Here is a 15,796-nt window from a genome sequence, read left to right as displayed (position 1 = left end):
ATAGACAGGAGGAATTATAGTCACACTTTACAGACACTGGAACCAAAGCAAATCTTCTAGTCAGGGCTTCAAGGAAAGAAAAATTATTCTCTAACCTCCTAAGCTCTGCTTTTTGTCTCATAAGAAAAATGATGTCTTTAAGATTTTTTCTTCAAATACTCTGGAATTAAAGTGGTAAGGAACAAACAGATTTTGTCTTGTCGGGTTTTAAACTGACCTTGGTTTTTAAAAAGCATTGAACTGCGTCAAAATACAACACTTAAAACCCAAATGTTTTTAAGGAGCTATTTATATAGAGAATTATAAAATCTTAGAGATGCAAGGCATTTTAGAGATCCTGCAATCAAGCTTCCATGAGCTACAGGAGTTCCTTTTATAACACCCCTGATAGGCATTGCAATGGAAAAAGCACAGGCTATGAAAACAGATAAACTTGGATTCAGCTGGTGAGTCTGCCACCTTACTGGCTGGGTGACTTTGGGCAATTTTCTTAAGCTCCCTGAGCTTCAGTTTCCTTATGAATTAAAGAAAAAAAAATGAGAATAATTTCCACCAAATAAGGTCGTTGTGAAAATTAAATACATGGATTAAGACCCTTAACGCATTTTATATGTCTAGTACATATGTTAGTTCCTTCTCCATTCCTTCCCCACAAGTTTTTGATGTTTTCTTAAGTTAAACTGAAATTTACTGTCTTGTAACTTCCATTCACTAATCCTGTTTTTCTTTTTCACAATGGAGACCTTTACTCTCTAATCCATACCAAAGTTCCTCAAATATCCGGCTCTCCTACCTCCTTTTAGTCTTTTCTCCTCCCACTGGTAAATGTACAAACATATATCTCATATTACAGAACTTCCAGACACATCACCATCCTTTTTGTTTTAGAAATAAACTTTAGTGCATCAAAGGCCTGAAAACAATACTCCTGTTGGGATCAAAGTTGCTACTCAGTGGGCCTACCTGTCCCTTTGTTCTGTTCACTCTTCTAATGTTTAAGCAGCCTCTTGACTGACTTTGCCTTTTGTCAGTCCAGCACACAATCTGATAGTCTTAATGTTAAGGTTAAACAAAAATATTGGGATCTTTCCCTGTGATCCATAAAGTGCACGAACTTCTTTTTAGTTTTGAAGATTTTACAATCATACTTGTTTCCATTTTAAAAAGCTAATTAGCATTCAAAGTGCTTCAAAATTCTCCTTTAGTCTAGATCCCAAAATAAGAATGTTTTGATTACTGCCAGAGAGATTTCAGTTTGTTATTAGTAAGAACATTTTTGATTGGAGATAAGAGACTCTACTGCCCTACGGCCAAGGGAAGTCATACAATCCCTTTGCCCAGAGATAAGAAAAATCAGCCAGGGAACTTTGTACAGTCGCTTCTCTAGATGATAAAATTGTATCATTCTATTCCTAGAAATATTTATTCTCCGACTTGATTAGAAGCAGGGGGTCAGATAAAATCACATCTCAAGGCCCTCTTTATTCTTCTATTTAAAAAACAAATGTAAAAGACTGTTCAAAGCAAATTATTTGCAACACGCTTTAGAATGGTTGCCTGCGAAGCACTCTCTGAGCGAGAAGAGAGTTTGCTGCCACCTCCTGGGCTTTTAGAATAAAGCTGTCAAGATCAGCACTTCAGGGCCTGTTCCCTGCAGACAAGGCATCAAGAGCATTTGAAAGCAGGTGCTGTTTACAAGTCTTGACTGTCCCAGACTGAATGAACTAGAAAACTATTGATGGGTTTTAAAGAATAAAGTTGACTTCAGTGTTTTGTGTGTTAGAAAACTGGTTTTCAAAGTGCAGTTCACAACCCATTAGCATCAGAATCACCTGGGGTATATGTTACAAAAACAAATTCCTGGGCCCCATCCAGGGGCTACTAAATCATAATTTCCCTGGGGCGAGGGGAATCTTAATTTTTCCCTGGGAACAAAAGTTGGAAAACTGCATATTAGAATACCGTGAAGCCAAAAACAAAAAACAAAAGAATACTGTGAAGGCAATAGTTTGCTCACACTAAAACATTGTATATAAAGGAAATAGTTGGTGAACTGAAGTGAAAAACTAAAATTAAAAGTTCTAAGAGATATATTTTGCTTTGCTCTTAATTTCAGTAATACCACCTGAAATGAATTGTGACATTTTGCTGGACATTTCATAATGTAGAATTCAAAATCTATTTAGCCCATATTGAGTTTATATGAAGGATTATAAGTGGCACCATCTGATAAGCATTAACAAGTAGTCCAGTGGGCCAGACCATCAATAAACTCTGAGTGTGATTAAAACAAGAAAGAAACTTACAACTGTGGAAGGGTTAGTATGATACTTTAAATTATCATTTTATTTATATCAGTCCAGCCAATTCCTTAGTGATTTTTAGCTCTAGAGGATGGTTTTGTGAATACTTCTTTATCAATCTGAGATATGCTAGCAGAAAAAAGAACTAATGCCATGTAAGAAAGAAACCTAGTTGTTTTTTACTTTTTAAGAAAAAGTGTAATTAAACTCCACAAAAGGAAAACTTAACTAAGTCAATTTAACTGTATTTGAAACTAAAGCAATTTTAGATTCAGATGAAGTTTTCAGAATCTCATCTTGTTGTGATTTTTCTCTCTTCAAGATCGTCCTAACTTCTGCTTCTGACTCAGAAGAATTCTAGACGTACCAGAAAACCCACAAAAATTCCCTGTGTTTGAAAGGCAGCTGGAATTTTAAGTTCCTCCCTACATCAGTCACTCAGCTTCTGAGAATTGTTTTTCATCACTTGCCCTGTGAGCTGGGAGTTTGCTCTGTTCAGACCGAGGTTTCACTCTTTCTGGTTCTGGAAACTGATCACGCTTCTCAGGCAAGGGGATCAATTACTCTAAAAAGACCAGGTTGCTGACCCTTCATCTTGGGACAGTGTTGAGGAGGAGGGATAAGAACAACTGCCTGCTGCATCGTCAGAGGCCAGCCAGGTTCTCTCAGAGCCCCAACTGTTGCAGGCCTGAATTGGGGTAGCTTCGGGGATTGGGTTGCCAACTGTTCCACTTTCTGTGTGATAGGCCTAGTTAAGCTTCAACTATCCTACTAGAACCTTGCTCAGGATACCAGCTGTTCTATTTTGAGAATATATTTTATTTACAAGCATTTCCCCATAAGAACTCTCTCTATATTGCTAAATACACCACACTTATTTTCTTTAATATTGGTACTTTGAATTTAACACAGTCTCTTTATAGTGAGTCTCAAAGCTGATATTAAGTTTCTTTTTTAAAAAATATTGTACCAGTCTTTTTGAATCCTGGTCTCATCTTTGTATACCACTACAACAATGCTAGTACAATAGATGAAGACAAAAGAGAAAAAAATTGACCAATAGGCTGAATACAGAGGAATATAGACAAATAAAGCTTCAGTAAAAAGAAAACAGTAGAGAAGAAACAAAGATGTCTCAGTAAAAGACTCCTGGGGATATATTATTCTTCATGTCAATATGAGATTTATACAGATACTGCTGCTGCTTTTTCTATTTTAGTTCTCTTAGATCCCTTAAACTGGGATTCATATTAACGGAGAAAACAAAAGAACTTTTTTAATCATTGTGTGTGTTTCCCTCCTTGGTAGTTTATGAAATAGTAGCTATTGTTTATTGAGTGCCCTTTATAAGAATATTAAGAGCTAACATATGTTGAATGCTTTCTATGCGCCAGGCACTGTTTTATACCCATCGCACATATTGGTTTGTTTAATCTTCACAAATAGTGAGGTACACCTATTATCTTCTCCATTACATAGCAGAGGGTACTGAGACACAGAGAGGGTGAATCGTTTGCCTAATGTCTCCCAACAAGCAAGAGGCAGCCTGGGATTCAGCTGCAGGCATTTTGGCCCAAGTCCACACGCTTACCCACTACAAAATGTTGTCTCTGTATACTTGGTGTTTATGTGCATTATCTCACGTAATCATAGGTGAATTTCATTTAAAAAATGGTTACCTTATGCTTCCCCTAAATAAAATCATTGCTTTAATTAATTTATTTTTTAATTTAAATATTTGCAGGAACATTTTTCTGCATTATTGTTACTAAAATTTGAGGAATTTCTCATCACTATTCTTTTTTTCCTTAATTTACCTGGTGTAAATTAGCACAGCTGTAGTAATATATGATGGCTTGAAGTGGGTGTTTGAGGAATTTAGTCTAACACATCATGGGTGTTCACTCAATGGAACTAGCAAAATGTTAGACTTCCTCCTACCATTTGAGTTATAAGCAAATAGGCTGGTAGAAATAAAAACGACACCTTTCTCCCTCCCCTTGTACCTGTTCACAAGTGTCTATCATTTGGGGCTACCAAACTCTAAGAAGTTTTTTCAACATTTCTTTCTTTGATTTGGAAGGTATAAAGTAACTTTTGAGTTATTCCTGAGACAGGTATAGCTTATCACCTCTGATGGGCAATTCCTTTCATATGTGACCTTTGTCTTCTTGTGATCAAGTGAGGTAATGTAGCCTTGTGATTAGAGAATGGCTCTGGAGTCTGACTGTTGGGTCTTGAGTCTTAGCCCCATCACTTTAGACAAGTTTCTTAACTTTTCTTTACTGTATCTTCTCATCTGTAAAGTAGAATGATAATAGTACCTTCTTCATACACTAGTCATTCTGTGATGACTAAAAACGTTAAAATTTGTTAAGTCTTTAGAATGGCACCTAGCATATAGTAAGTCCTCATACTTATCACTGTATTAGTGGATCTATGGTTTTAAATTAAGGCAGTAAAGCTCTGCAAATATAATGAGGGTTTTTTACAATTAACTCAGAAGTTCACATCTTCTCTCCTTGAAGTTAGTGACGAGAATGTTCATACCCACATTTAGAATCCGTTACAGGAGTTCTTTAGGAGATGTTTCCAAAATGACAATGAGACATAGTTTAAAGCAAACAGAACAAAACAAAAAACTACTGGAAAAAACATAAGGTATAATAATGTCCTCTCTGGGAACTTTTCAACAGAAATACCTGTTGAGAAACCTTCCATTGAGGACATTGCAGCAGGAAGGGTTTGCTGCCTCATCCATATCCAGGATGAATGCTAGCTCAGCTAGGAGACACTTCATGGAACTCTAAGATTCCAGTGACGACTACTTTTTTAGATATATTTTGAAACACTGAAAACTGTGACTCTCTCAGCATTTTTCTGTGTAGACTTATTCCTGTTGAAATATCTCAAGTTATTATTGGTTTAGTAGCAAACCAAGCTGGGTGCTGATTCACTATGATAAGAAAGTTCCCTGAATTACTTCTGGTGAGAAAGGCATGAAGCCAAGGGGAGCACTTCCTTTTATGTAGAGCCTTTGATTTTGCTTTATTTTTTTTTAATGACATTCCTCACCACCCCCAGCCCATGAATATCACCTTTTCACCCTGATATAAGTGAAAAAATTTTGGGAACTCATACAAAATCACTGTCAAATCCATCATTTCTACTTATAAAACAGATGCTTCTTTTTCAGAGACTGGTTTTCGCTTCCAGCATATTATCATAGCATCTGATTTTATGAGCAATCTTATGATAGTAGGGTCCTTTCTAATGTCTCTCAAGTGGTCAAAGCCATCCATTAAGCATATGTAGAGTAGGCTCTTGGTGGATGGTTTGCTGAACACATAATTAACAGGTCTCAGGGAGTGGGATTCTGGGGTCTAATGAGACTGTGGAAATCTTGTGGTACTGAAGGGAGAGCCTGGGCTTTGATGTCAGATAAGTATGTAGGTCCAACCCTAGCCCACTACTTTATAAGCTTAGTGATTGCCGGACAAGTTGGTTAGCCTCTCTGGGCTTCAGATACCTCGTCTACGAAATGGAAATAATAATAATACCTTCACGTTCAGGGTAATTCTGAGGAGTAAATGAGATCACAGTGTAATTGGTTAAGGGTGTAGGTCCAGACCGAATCCAGGGTCCACTACTTAACGCTATGTGATCTTGGGCAAGATATTCAGCCTCTTTGTGCCTCAGAATCCCATCTATAATCTATACACTGAGGATTATGATGGTACCTATCTCATAAGGACTACTGATTAAAAAAGATAATCTATGGTGGTTGCCAGAGGGGTGGAGGTGTGGGTGGGCAAAATGGGTGAAGGTGGTTAAAGGTACAAACTTGAGGTTATCAGATAAATAAGTTCTGGGGATGTAATGTACAGCATGGTGACTATAGTTAACAATACTGTATTGTATATTTGAAAGTTGCTAAGAGAGTAGATCTTAAAAGTTCTTATCACAAGAAAAAGAAATTTGTAACTATGTGTGATGATGGATGTTAATTAGACCTATTGTGATGATCAATTTGCAATATATACTAGTATCAAATCATTATTGTACACCTGAAACTAATATGATGTTATATGTCAATTATATATCCATTTAAAAAAAAAAAAGGAGAGAGAATCTATGAAGATGCTTGGCACAATTCAGGGCCCAGAGTTTGTGCTCAGTTAATGTTAGTTATTGTTATAATTTATGTAAAGTATTAACATCGTTCCTGGCTTTCAGTAGAAACTTAATCCCTCCCTACCTTCTGTCTTTTCCTTAGACCTCATGAGCTTGTTTAAATGGCTGCCACAGCTTCCATCCCCACCCATGTTATCCTAACTGGGACCGTAATCTTGACTCAGGGCCTTTGGGTGGTCTTGAAAACAGATCATTCCACTAAATAAAGATACCAAAGAGTCTCCCTGACTCCTAAAATGTCTCCTGAAGAACAAAAAAAAAAAACACTTTTGCTTTTTGATATTTACTTGCAAGAAGAAAATTTTTCTCAGTTTATACCTAAAATGTGCATTTCTTTTCAACTTAGAGCTAATTGCAAGTCTATGTTTGTTTGTTTTCCATGAACAACCATTAATAATTATCAAGGAGCTCAAGAAGTAGGGGCTGTGAAAGCCGGATTCCTCCATGGTATATTGGAATGTTATTATTTTAAATATTACTATTATTATCAGGTAGAGGAAGAAGGGTAGGCTGGAAAGTAGGTCCTTGTGATTATTTTTATTAGGACCCTGAATGTATATCTTACCAGTCATAACACACACATAATTTAGATAAACGTGTCAAGAATGAGGTATAAACAGAGGTACACGTGAGGAACTTTACATTTAGAACCAAAAAATGAAAATTTAAGAAATTCTTTGTATCAGTAACAAACAATTATTTAAACTATAGGACCCTGTAGAAGCCTAACTTTTTTTTTGTACTTGAGAGATACTTTATTAGCTGGCATAGCTCTGATAAAATCAGGAATCTGACAGGATTTGATATTTTTTAGTTAAATTTCTCTTCACTCAATTGCTTCTGAGTAGTAAGGTCTGTGATTTCCAAGTGCCAAATGGTAATTTCATGTACAAATATACATACCATAGAAACATTAAATTTTTTTTTAATTTAAGAAACTGGCTGCACCTGATAACATCAAGGAAAGAATAGTCTGATTTGGGGGCTTCTGGTTTTTATTGGTCTGATGCTCCACAGGATGGCCTGTAATTTTTTTCCTTTTTTTAAACTCAGACTGGCCTCTTTTAGCAATTTTGCCTGGTGTTTGGGTCCTGTGGGAATTTACTAGCTTGCTTTATGGCCTTTGGCCAATCCTGGTGGGAAGTCTAGAGAAGAATTCATTTCTGCTTTTTCCCAGAATACTTGTTGACAAACTCAGCGGCACTGAAGTGTTACACGAGTCTTTGTGTCCCCCAGAGTCCAGTGATAAGGGGACATGAGACCAGCAAGAGTCAGTGCTTCTGGGAATATAATGTTGGCTCTTAGAATTTACATATTTTTCTCATGAACTTTTAACAATTTTTAAAACAAACTCAACAACTGTGATTTTAGGAGGGAATGAGAACACAGCCCACTGCTTCCCTCTGGAAGCATTTTAAGCATTTAGCTTTTCAGAAAACAATCACTTCTTTTTGATGACCATGACTTCAGATACCCTTCCTGCCAGGCCAGTGATGACTCATAAAATAGCAATGGATTTCAGGAGTTCACTCTTTGAATTTGGGTGCTTGCAGGTTCTCGAATTTGTAACTGGATGAAATGTTACACAGCAAGGGACTTTTGTTTGAAAGATTAAATCCAAACTCAGACACTAACAGCCATGTGTCTTCTTGTGGTCTCAAGAAACGTCTGTGAAAGTGCTGCATTCAGAGTGTTTGATATGCCTGTCAGCAGCAAAGAGCCTTCAAAGTTTTTTAAGCTAGTAACTGTAAACAAAACAATGGTCCCACATAACTTAGTCCACTCCCTTTACATGCAGATCATTTGTTCTTGACATCTCAGATGCGACTCTTGTGGCCAGGCTAGAATTCAACTGTGTGATAATACTCAGTTGCCCTATGAAACCCACTTCTTGAAAGGGGTCAGCACTATCTAGAAGAGTTAAAGAATCCTGGCTTACTCTCAAGAACTACTGTAACTCAGATCAGTTTTCCTGTAGTTAAAATGAGTTGCTTCTTGTAAAGATTAAATGAGGTACATGTTATCATTAACAATCGTGCTAGATATATTTTGAAGTACAAAATTTTACATGTTCCAGAATGACAGCCCCAATGTGTCTTATAAAACATATTCCTAAAAATGTATGCTTTATACTATCAATGAATAGTCAAAATGCAGAAACAGTGTGATTTTCCTCTCTCAAAGCAGAATGTGTTTATTATTGAAATATTAGAAATAAGACTGTAACTGTTCTAAGATCAAAGTGGCAGTGCTCAGGTTCTCAATCTTACCAGTTCTGTGATTCAATCTGCCCTCCTATAAGACTGAGAGGAATATGTGTACTTACATTTACATAGCACCTTTCTTCCTAGTATATCTAGTGTTGTTCACATTCACTGTGGCACAACATTCCAGGAAGAGAGGTTTGAGACATCACTAAGGGGACACTGGTGGAAAGAAATTTGCATAAGGTCCTGCAGTAAGTGAGTGACTGTGATTACATTTTATTTTATATTCCAGTGCCTGTTAACCATGCAGTGGATTCCTTAGGATAATGTATATAAGGCACCTATCATAACACAAACACTCAGTAAATGATCGTTGCTATTGTGTTGACGATAACAACTTGACTTCATGGGTGGGGTGCTCTACCTAGAAATTAAGCTAACAAAGGACAAAGATAAAGGCAAGGTCCTAAACTAAACAGAAACTGCCTCCTCATACCCTCAAACTAGCCAAGCAACCAATCCGAATATCTGCCACCACAACAAAGCCAACACCCTGAATTCAAAGGGTGCCCAGTGGGAGGGAAACTGAGGTCATGAGTCCTAAGTCTCCCACCTGCTACACTGACATCATTTCCAGAACTCCAACCTGAAAGGTGGTACACCCAGCTTATTCTGCTTGCCAGTTCCCATGGGGCTCCCCGGCTGGGGAGAAGAGGCAAAGAAATCCCTCCTTCTCCAGGGAGCTGGCTCAGTCCTTCTCCCCCCCAGCCCCCATCTCTCAGGGTGAGGTTAGACTCTGCTGTGGATACAATTTTGGAGGATTCCCATGCCTTTTCCATAATTTGGGACTGTATGGTTCCACATGAGATCTATGCTACCAGCTCCCAGTCGAAGCTGTGGATGCTTTGATTGCATGCCTGACATGCTTCTTAGAAGCTTTTTGGGAACCCCATGACGGTCTCAGTCATGTTAGTTGTGTCTTTAGTCATCAACTCCAAACAGTGGCTCTGATAAGATGGCCACCTGTCCAACAGGAAATGGACCCCAAACACTCCTCATTCCTACATACCACAAACCACTGGACAACTGTAAATACTTGTGGGTCATTACCATTCTAGGCTACTTTTGAACCAGTGATCTCAAATTGACTACTTTGTGTTCCATTTTCTTTCCTCTAATTCATGCCATTCTTTAAATGCTATGTTAAGAATGCAAGGTTACAAAAATGATCTCCTTTCCTGCTTCACCTTAAGATGCCTTTTTTGGTTGTTCTATTAGAAAAGAATGCAAAATGCACAGCATTCAACAGACTTCCTTTGCAAAGAACAAGTAATACAAACAATAGCCTTATATAATGGATAGACTGCTTTTTCCTTTATCCTGTATGAATCTTCCTAATTGATTTCCCAAAAAAGGCAAATAAGAGACCAAGCTACATCCTGTGGTTCTAACCTCTACATAAATTGCCACCAAAAGCAATGGAAGATTTTCCAGAGAAAAAGCAGAAGAATAAGCCCCATTGTTCTGTAGCTGACTTAATTCTCCTCTGTGTTATGTCATACAAATACCTACGGCTTGCAGTTTTACAATGTACAGAGAAATGGAAATGTTCACAGAAAAGAAATTCAGATGTTTGGGAAGCAATATAAGAGAAATATCAGAGAAATGACTTAGGTCAGAACAGCTCATACAGGGAAGTATTTTTTTTTTAATACATTGAACAGATTAAAGAAGAAAGTAATATTTTAATAGGGTAGTGAAAATAGAGCAGATTGACAAGTGACAGCAGAAAAAGAACAGAAATACAGGTATTTTCAGAGGATTAAAATGGTACCATGTACCCTCACACCAGGCAAGCTTTTATGAGAGGTCTCTAGACATATCTCTTATATCGAGTAGATGGCTTTCCTTGGAGCTGTCAAAAATGCTTTGTGGTTCTCTACATTAATTCATGTTGAATATTTTCCATGGTTGGTCAGACTTGGACTTAAAATAGATATGAGAAAGGTCTTCAGGTTTACTGTCAGTAACATTATTAACTTCAGAGCCAGCTGGATGATGGCATGGTGTATGACCAATCCAAACTTAAAGGTAACCTTGTCTGAATCCTCCTGGTCCATCAAATATAAATAATAAAGTGAAGGTGCAAGAATAGAATTGCAAGGAACAGTGGGAGGAGCAGTTGTCAGAAAGCAAAACAAACACAAGAAAAAAAAAATCTGTGACGTCACTCATAAATGATGCTAATAATTGTGAGTTCTCACCCTACGGCCTCCACACACATGGGATTACTCGTGCTTCACAATCAGCCCCTGGAGTCAGTAACCCTTCATGCCCCAATCATGTGGTTTCCCAAAGGAAAACAATAGTCATATGTACCTTTATCTGCAGCCTGCTCACCTTTTTATATGTTACTCTGTTTTACTGTACTCTACCACTTGCCTCAGCCGAGGAAAACAAACTTATGCCTTCATGGGCAATTGGAGATGTACTCAATTTCTTAGGTAACTGGGGAGAGAGGATGGGAATCAATCTCTAAGGATAATTATCCTTCTTGCCCATCCAGTTTACTTTAAAGAAATGAGCTAATATATGTAAAACATCTGGCAAGGAGCCTAGTACATAATAAGTACTCTATAATTATTAATCCCCTCTTTCTTACCTACCTTACTAAACTATGTACATTCCAACCGTCCCCAAGGTACCTTCTCTGCAACATCAAACAGGTGGCTGAGGTTGACAGACCAGAGCTGATCCCTGTCCTCGATAAATTTCTTACCCTTTAATACTAGAAATAGAGATAAAGCACTACTTAAAAAGGAAATGTCAGTCAATACATGTTATGTTTTCACTACATTTGAACCTTTTCACTGTAGGAACACAGCTGTTATGTTACATAAAGACTGTGTCCTAATGTTGATAACACTGATCACTGTTTTTTTTTGTGGCTAAAGCATAAACCCTAAGTATCTGCTTACTTAATATAATGGCCCATGTCTGTTTAGGGGTGCTCCCAGACTTTTTAAGTGTGCAAAGAAGATAAATATGTTTTAAGTCAATCTGAGTTAGATTTTTGACTCATTAAAAATATTCTCCTTGGACCCAGATTGGGAGGTGACATCTGAAATTAAGTTGAGGACTTGCTAGGCATTCTCAGGGACTCAAGTAACACTGCAAACAATTCGTTTCAAGCAAAGTGGACACTCAGCTTCAGCTACAAGATTACTCTTCCGCAACAGATGGTTTCCACACCTGAACTGTGACACCACTTTTCTTTGCTGAGAACTTCGGCCTTGGTGCCACAAAGTAAGATGTCGAGGCTGATTCTTGCTTTGGAGAGGTGGGAATGGCCACGGGCACTGGGGAGGCGCTTACTGGTGAGGTGGCCTCGGCAAAGAAGGAAGGCTGAGAGCTATAGGCTGGCACTGAGTACACAGACGAGGCCTGCACATTAGCGGGCGAGCCAGCATTCACTGGCTGAGGAGGAATAGCTTGCTTCATGACTGGCAGTGAACTGACCTTGACTGATGACTTTGCAGGGAGGCCATCCTTTGCATCTGGAGGTTGGAAAGTAAACAAGGATGCATTTAGCTGATAAGGTTGGTGCTTCATGACATCCAAAGCATTAAGGGGTTTCTTGCCCTTTTTCTTGCTTGTTTTGGAGGCCTGTGGGGCTGATGGCTGGGACTTGACGGCAGCCAGTGGGTAGGAGGGGGAGTGGATAGGATTGTAGGCCACAGGAGGGGGTGCTCGGACATTGGAGGAGTACTTCCAGCCGGCCGGGAGAGATGGAGTGGGAGACTGAGCACGGGCAGCATGGGCCTGCACGGTGTCTGAATCTACCACGTACTTTTTCATCCTCGACTGCCTTTTAGCAAAGAGCTGGGCTCCTTTCCCACTCATTCCTGGAAGCTCATTGGATGGTCCCATTGCACCAGTATGAGCAGCGTTTACCGTTGGTGTGGGAGCCGCTGGTTTGGGAGTGTAGTTCAGACTGGCTACCGATGCTTGTGGTCCTTTGAAGGGACCAGCCAGGTTCAGAGCACTAGCAGGCCGGGCAGGAGGGTAAGAAGGCTGCGCTATTTTGATGGAGGAAACAACGGTGCCATGTGATGGGTTGGATGTGGGGAAGGCAGGAGGTTGGGCTGGAGCCACTCCTGGTGACCAGACTGGAGAAACTGGAGTTACTGGTTGGGAGGATGAGGACTTGACAGAAGGCTTTGGAGCGACAGGAGGTGGGGTCTTTTGTTTTGCAGAGGGGCTTTGCATGAAATTACAAGCCTCTGCTCCTAAACTGAGGTAGTCTTCTTCTGGTCCAGAATCTCCTCCTGCTCCAGTGCCCTTTTTGCCTTCCGAATTTTGAAGAAGTGACAAGAGTTCAGGATTTGGGCTTACTTTGGGCTCTTTAAAAGTGAACATGGGTTTTGTCGTGCTTCTCCTTTTGGCCTCCTGCAATATTCCTGTTCTTTTTGCTGGCACCGCGATCCTTTCATCCCGGGAAGCTATTCGTTCAGATGAATCGTAAAAGGCTGGCTGGGACCATGGGCCAGGCTGGGGCCATGGAGGGGGCTGTGGTGGGCCAGCTGTCGGACTTGACACTGCTCTGGAGAAGGTTTCAGGTGGGGGTGTGACTGCAGAATAAGGTGGAGGCGCAGGAAAGTCAGCGATGGGACTGGTCATGTTTCGCGTTGGAGAGAAGGGGGTTGCTGGCTGGTTCACGGACCCCGGGAAGGGTTTGGCCGTTCTATTCATAGGGATCATCCTCTGAGCCTCTGCTGTCTCGGACACCCCAGTGAAGCCATTCTGTTGGGGCACATGGCCAAAGCCATGGCTCACCTCGATGTAGCTTTTGCTCACAGAGCTCTGCACTCTCACCGATTCTTCTTCCTTCCTTTGGTAAGATGTCATGGTTCTCAGGCCATCCGTCTGGGCAGCATCTGGTTCTCTGCTTGGCATTCCACTCACCCTCTCCTCCTCTTTTTGGGCTGTGATCTGATCCATTCTCTCCCTCCTCTTAGCAAACATGAGGGCCCCCTTGCCTGTGGTGTCTGGCAACATCTCCATCTTGTCCCCTCTGTTCAGTTTCTTTTCAATGTCCACTAGTCCAGAATCCCAGTCAAAGTTCACAACTTGTGTTTTGTCGTCAGTGTCAGACAACAACTCTTCCTCCACCTCGGATTCGCTCGCACCCAGAAATGCTACTTCACATGTATCCTCTTTGTCGCCTTCTTCCTCCTCCTCCTCTGCCTCTCGATCAAGTTCACCAGTCCCGTAACTGACTAGGGTGTATTTCCTGGCCCTCCGACGACGCTTCTTAAACATCAACACCCCCTTGGAGTTGGGGTTGGGGGCATCTGTCAGAAGGAGGGCAATGCTTTTGCATTTAGATTTTGCTTCTTTCACCTGCTTTTCTGATAGGCTTTCACTCCTCCTGAGCCCTAGGGAAAATACAAAAATTATATTGAGTTGGCGAGTTCAAGGAAGACTCCATGGCAACCCAGAAATCAACTCTCCTGGGGGAAAATGAATACGGAAAAAACATGTTTACAGTTGGGTACTGAATTTTGAAGCAATCCAACTCATTTCTCTTTCTTATTTCTGTTAAAATGTATACTTCTTTAAAGATATATATGATGATATAATACAGATATAATTTATATATATATAATATGCCATTTCATTTTTTCCTGTAAATACATTTTTATATATGTTGGTTAGAATATATGTTTCATAATTTGTTTCTGTATGGCTCCTTACACTTTAACAATAAACACTGGAAAATTAATGTCAGTTAATCGGATGTCATTAAAATTACAAAGGAAAGAATTTAAGGACATAATATTTTCTGAAAACAAGTTAGGACATACCTTGCATTTCCATATTTAAAAACTAAAATGTTGATATAAAACATTTCCAAGCATTTTTAAAAAGTGGGAGGGGGAAACAAGAAAATATTGTTTACCTAAATGTTTTAATGTAATAAGTTTAAATATTTAAGTTTTCTGTTTCTTTTTTTTTTTACTTTGCCATTCTCCCAAAGTCTTTGCATTCACAGCTACTAAATTAATATAAAGTCAAAAAACTGAATGAATAATAATTGAAGGTACCAAATCAATAATTAATAATAATTCAGAATACAAGATTATTGTGAATACATTTAAGAAATTTTAGCTACAAAATTGTCTAGATAAATTTGTTTGTAAATGTATAACCATCTTGGAAATATAATACTACTTTAGTTGCAGCAAGAATAAGTGTAAATCTTGGGGAAATTTTTAAATTATATTACTAGTGACCCTTATAACTGTGGGTAAAAACTGATGCAGAAATTAAGTCATGTAAAATGAGAACTTGACAGTTTTAAAATAACAAAAAGTTATATTTCAATTTTTAATTTTATTATTATTGTTATAAAAAATAAATTGGTGGCAAATTAATTTATAGTACCAGCTAATTATAATCATGTGTTCCATGATAAATGAGCATGGTTCACAAATAATTTTTGAATTCCTCAAAATAGTTAAATGGAAATTTCAGAAAATCTTTTTGAATATTTTTTTGATTGGAAATCAGCTCTATTTGTCACTGGAAAAAATCAGACTTAATGGTTACTTTTTCAAAAATAAAATAGAATCAGAATAGTTTTATAACAAAATTACAGATATTCACTGGTAATCAAATTTTATTTAGAGAATATAGTAAAAAGTGTGGTCATTCCTAAATGTAATTCCTTTTTTGACTAGTGTTATACAACTTACTATTAAATTGACAGTCACAGTTGCACAGTTGTTGCTAACTTCGCTGCCAACATGTAAAATATGTGTGAGTGCGGCCTTAATGCACTTGTTTAATATGCTATAAATGTGAAGATGCATACAGATGCTTAAAGTATAAGGAATGATTAACATCACTTGCCAATTCAACTACAAATGGTTATGCTAAAAATATGCTTTAAAAGGAATAACAATAGTTAGGAGACTTAATATACTTTGAATAACCAAGATCATTACTGTTGTGTATCATTCGTACATTCAAGTGCCTTTGACAGTCAGTTTTTACCTCCTCAAATGAAATTCCAAATTTGTTTTTAAA

At 38.6% G+C, this 15,796-nt stretch overlaps 1 protein-coding gene across 1 annotated transcript in view; it reads right to left on the bottom strand.

The window, feature by feature from the left end:
• SYNPO2 (synaptopodin 2) overlaps positions 1 to 15,796 on the bottom strand; it is a 167,532-nt gene that overhangs the window by 14,610 nt on the left and 137,126 nt on the right. Inside the window, exon 4 of the mRNA XM_068543363.1 lies at positions 11,957 to 14,142. Coding sequence (XP_068399464.1) covers positions 11,957 to 14,142 — 2,186 coding nt within the window. The remainder of the gene's footprint in view (positions 1 to 11,956; positions 14,143 to 15,796) is intronic.

The sequence above is a fragment of the Eschrichtius robustus genome, chromosome 4 (assembly GCF_028021215.1).
Source record: "Eschrichtius robustus isolate mEscRob2 chromosome 4, mEscRob2.pri, whole genome shotgun sequence".
Taxonomy (NCBI): domain Eukaryota; kingdom Metazoa; phylum Chordata; class Mammalia; order Artiodactyla; family Eschrichtiidae; genus Eschrichtius; species Eschrichtius robustus.
Note: the sequence above shows the minus strand (reverse complement) of the source record. Positions and strands in the feature narration are given on the sequence as shown.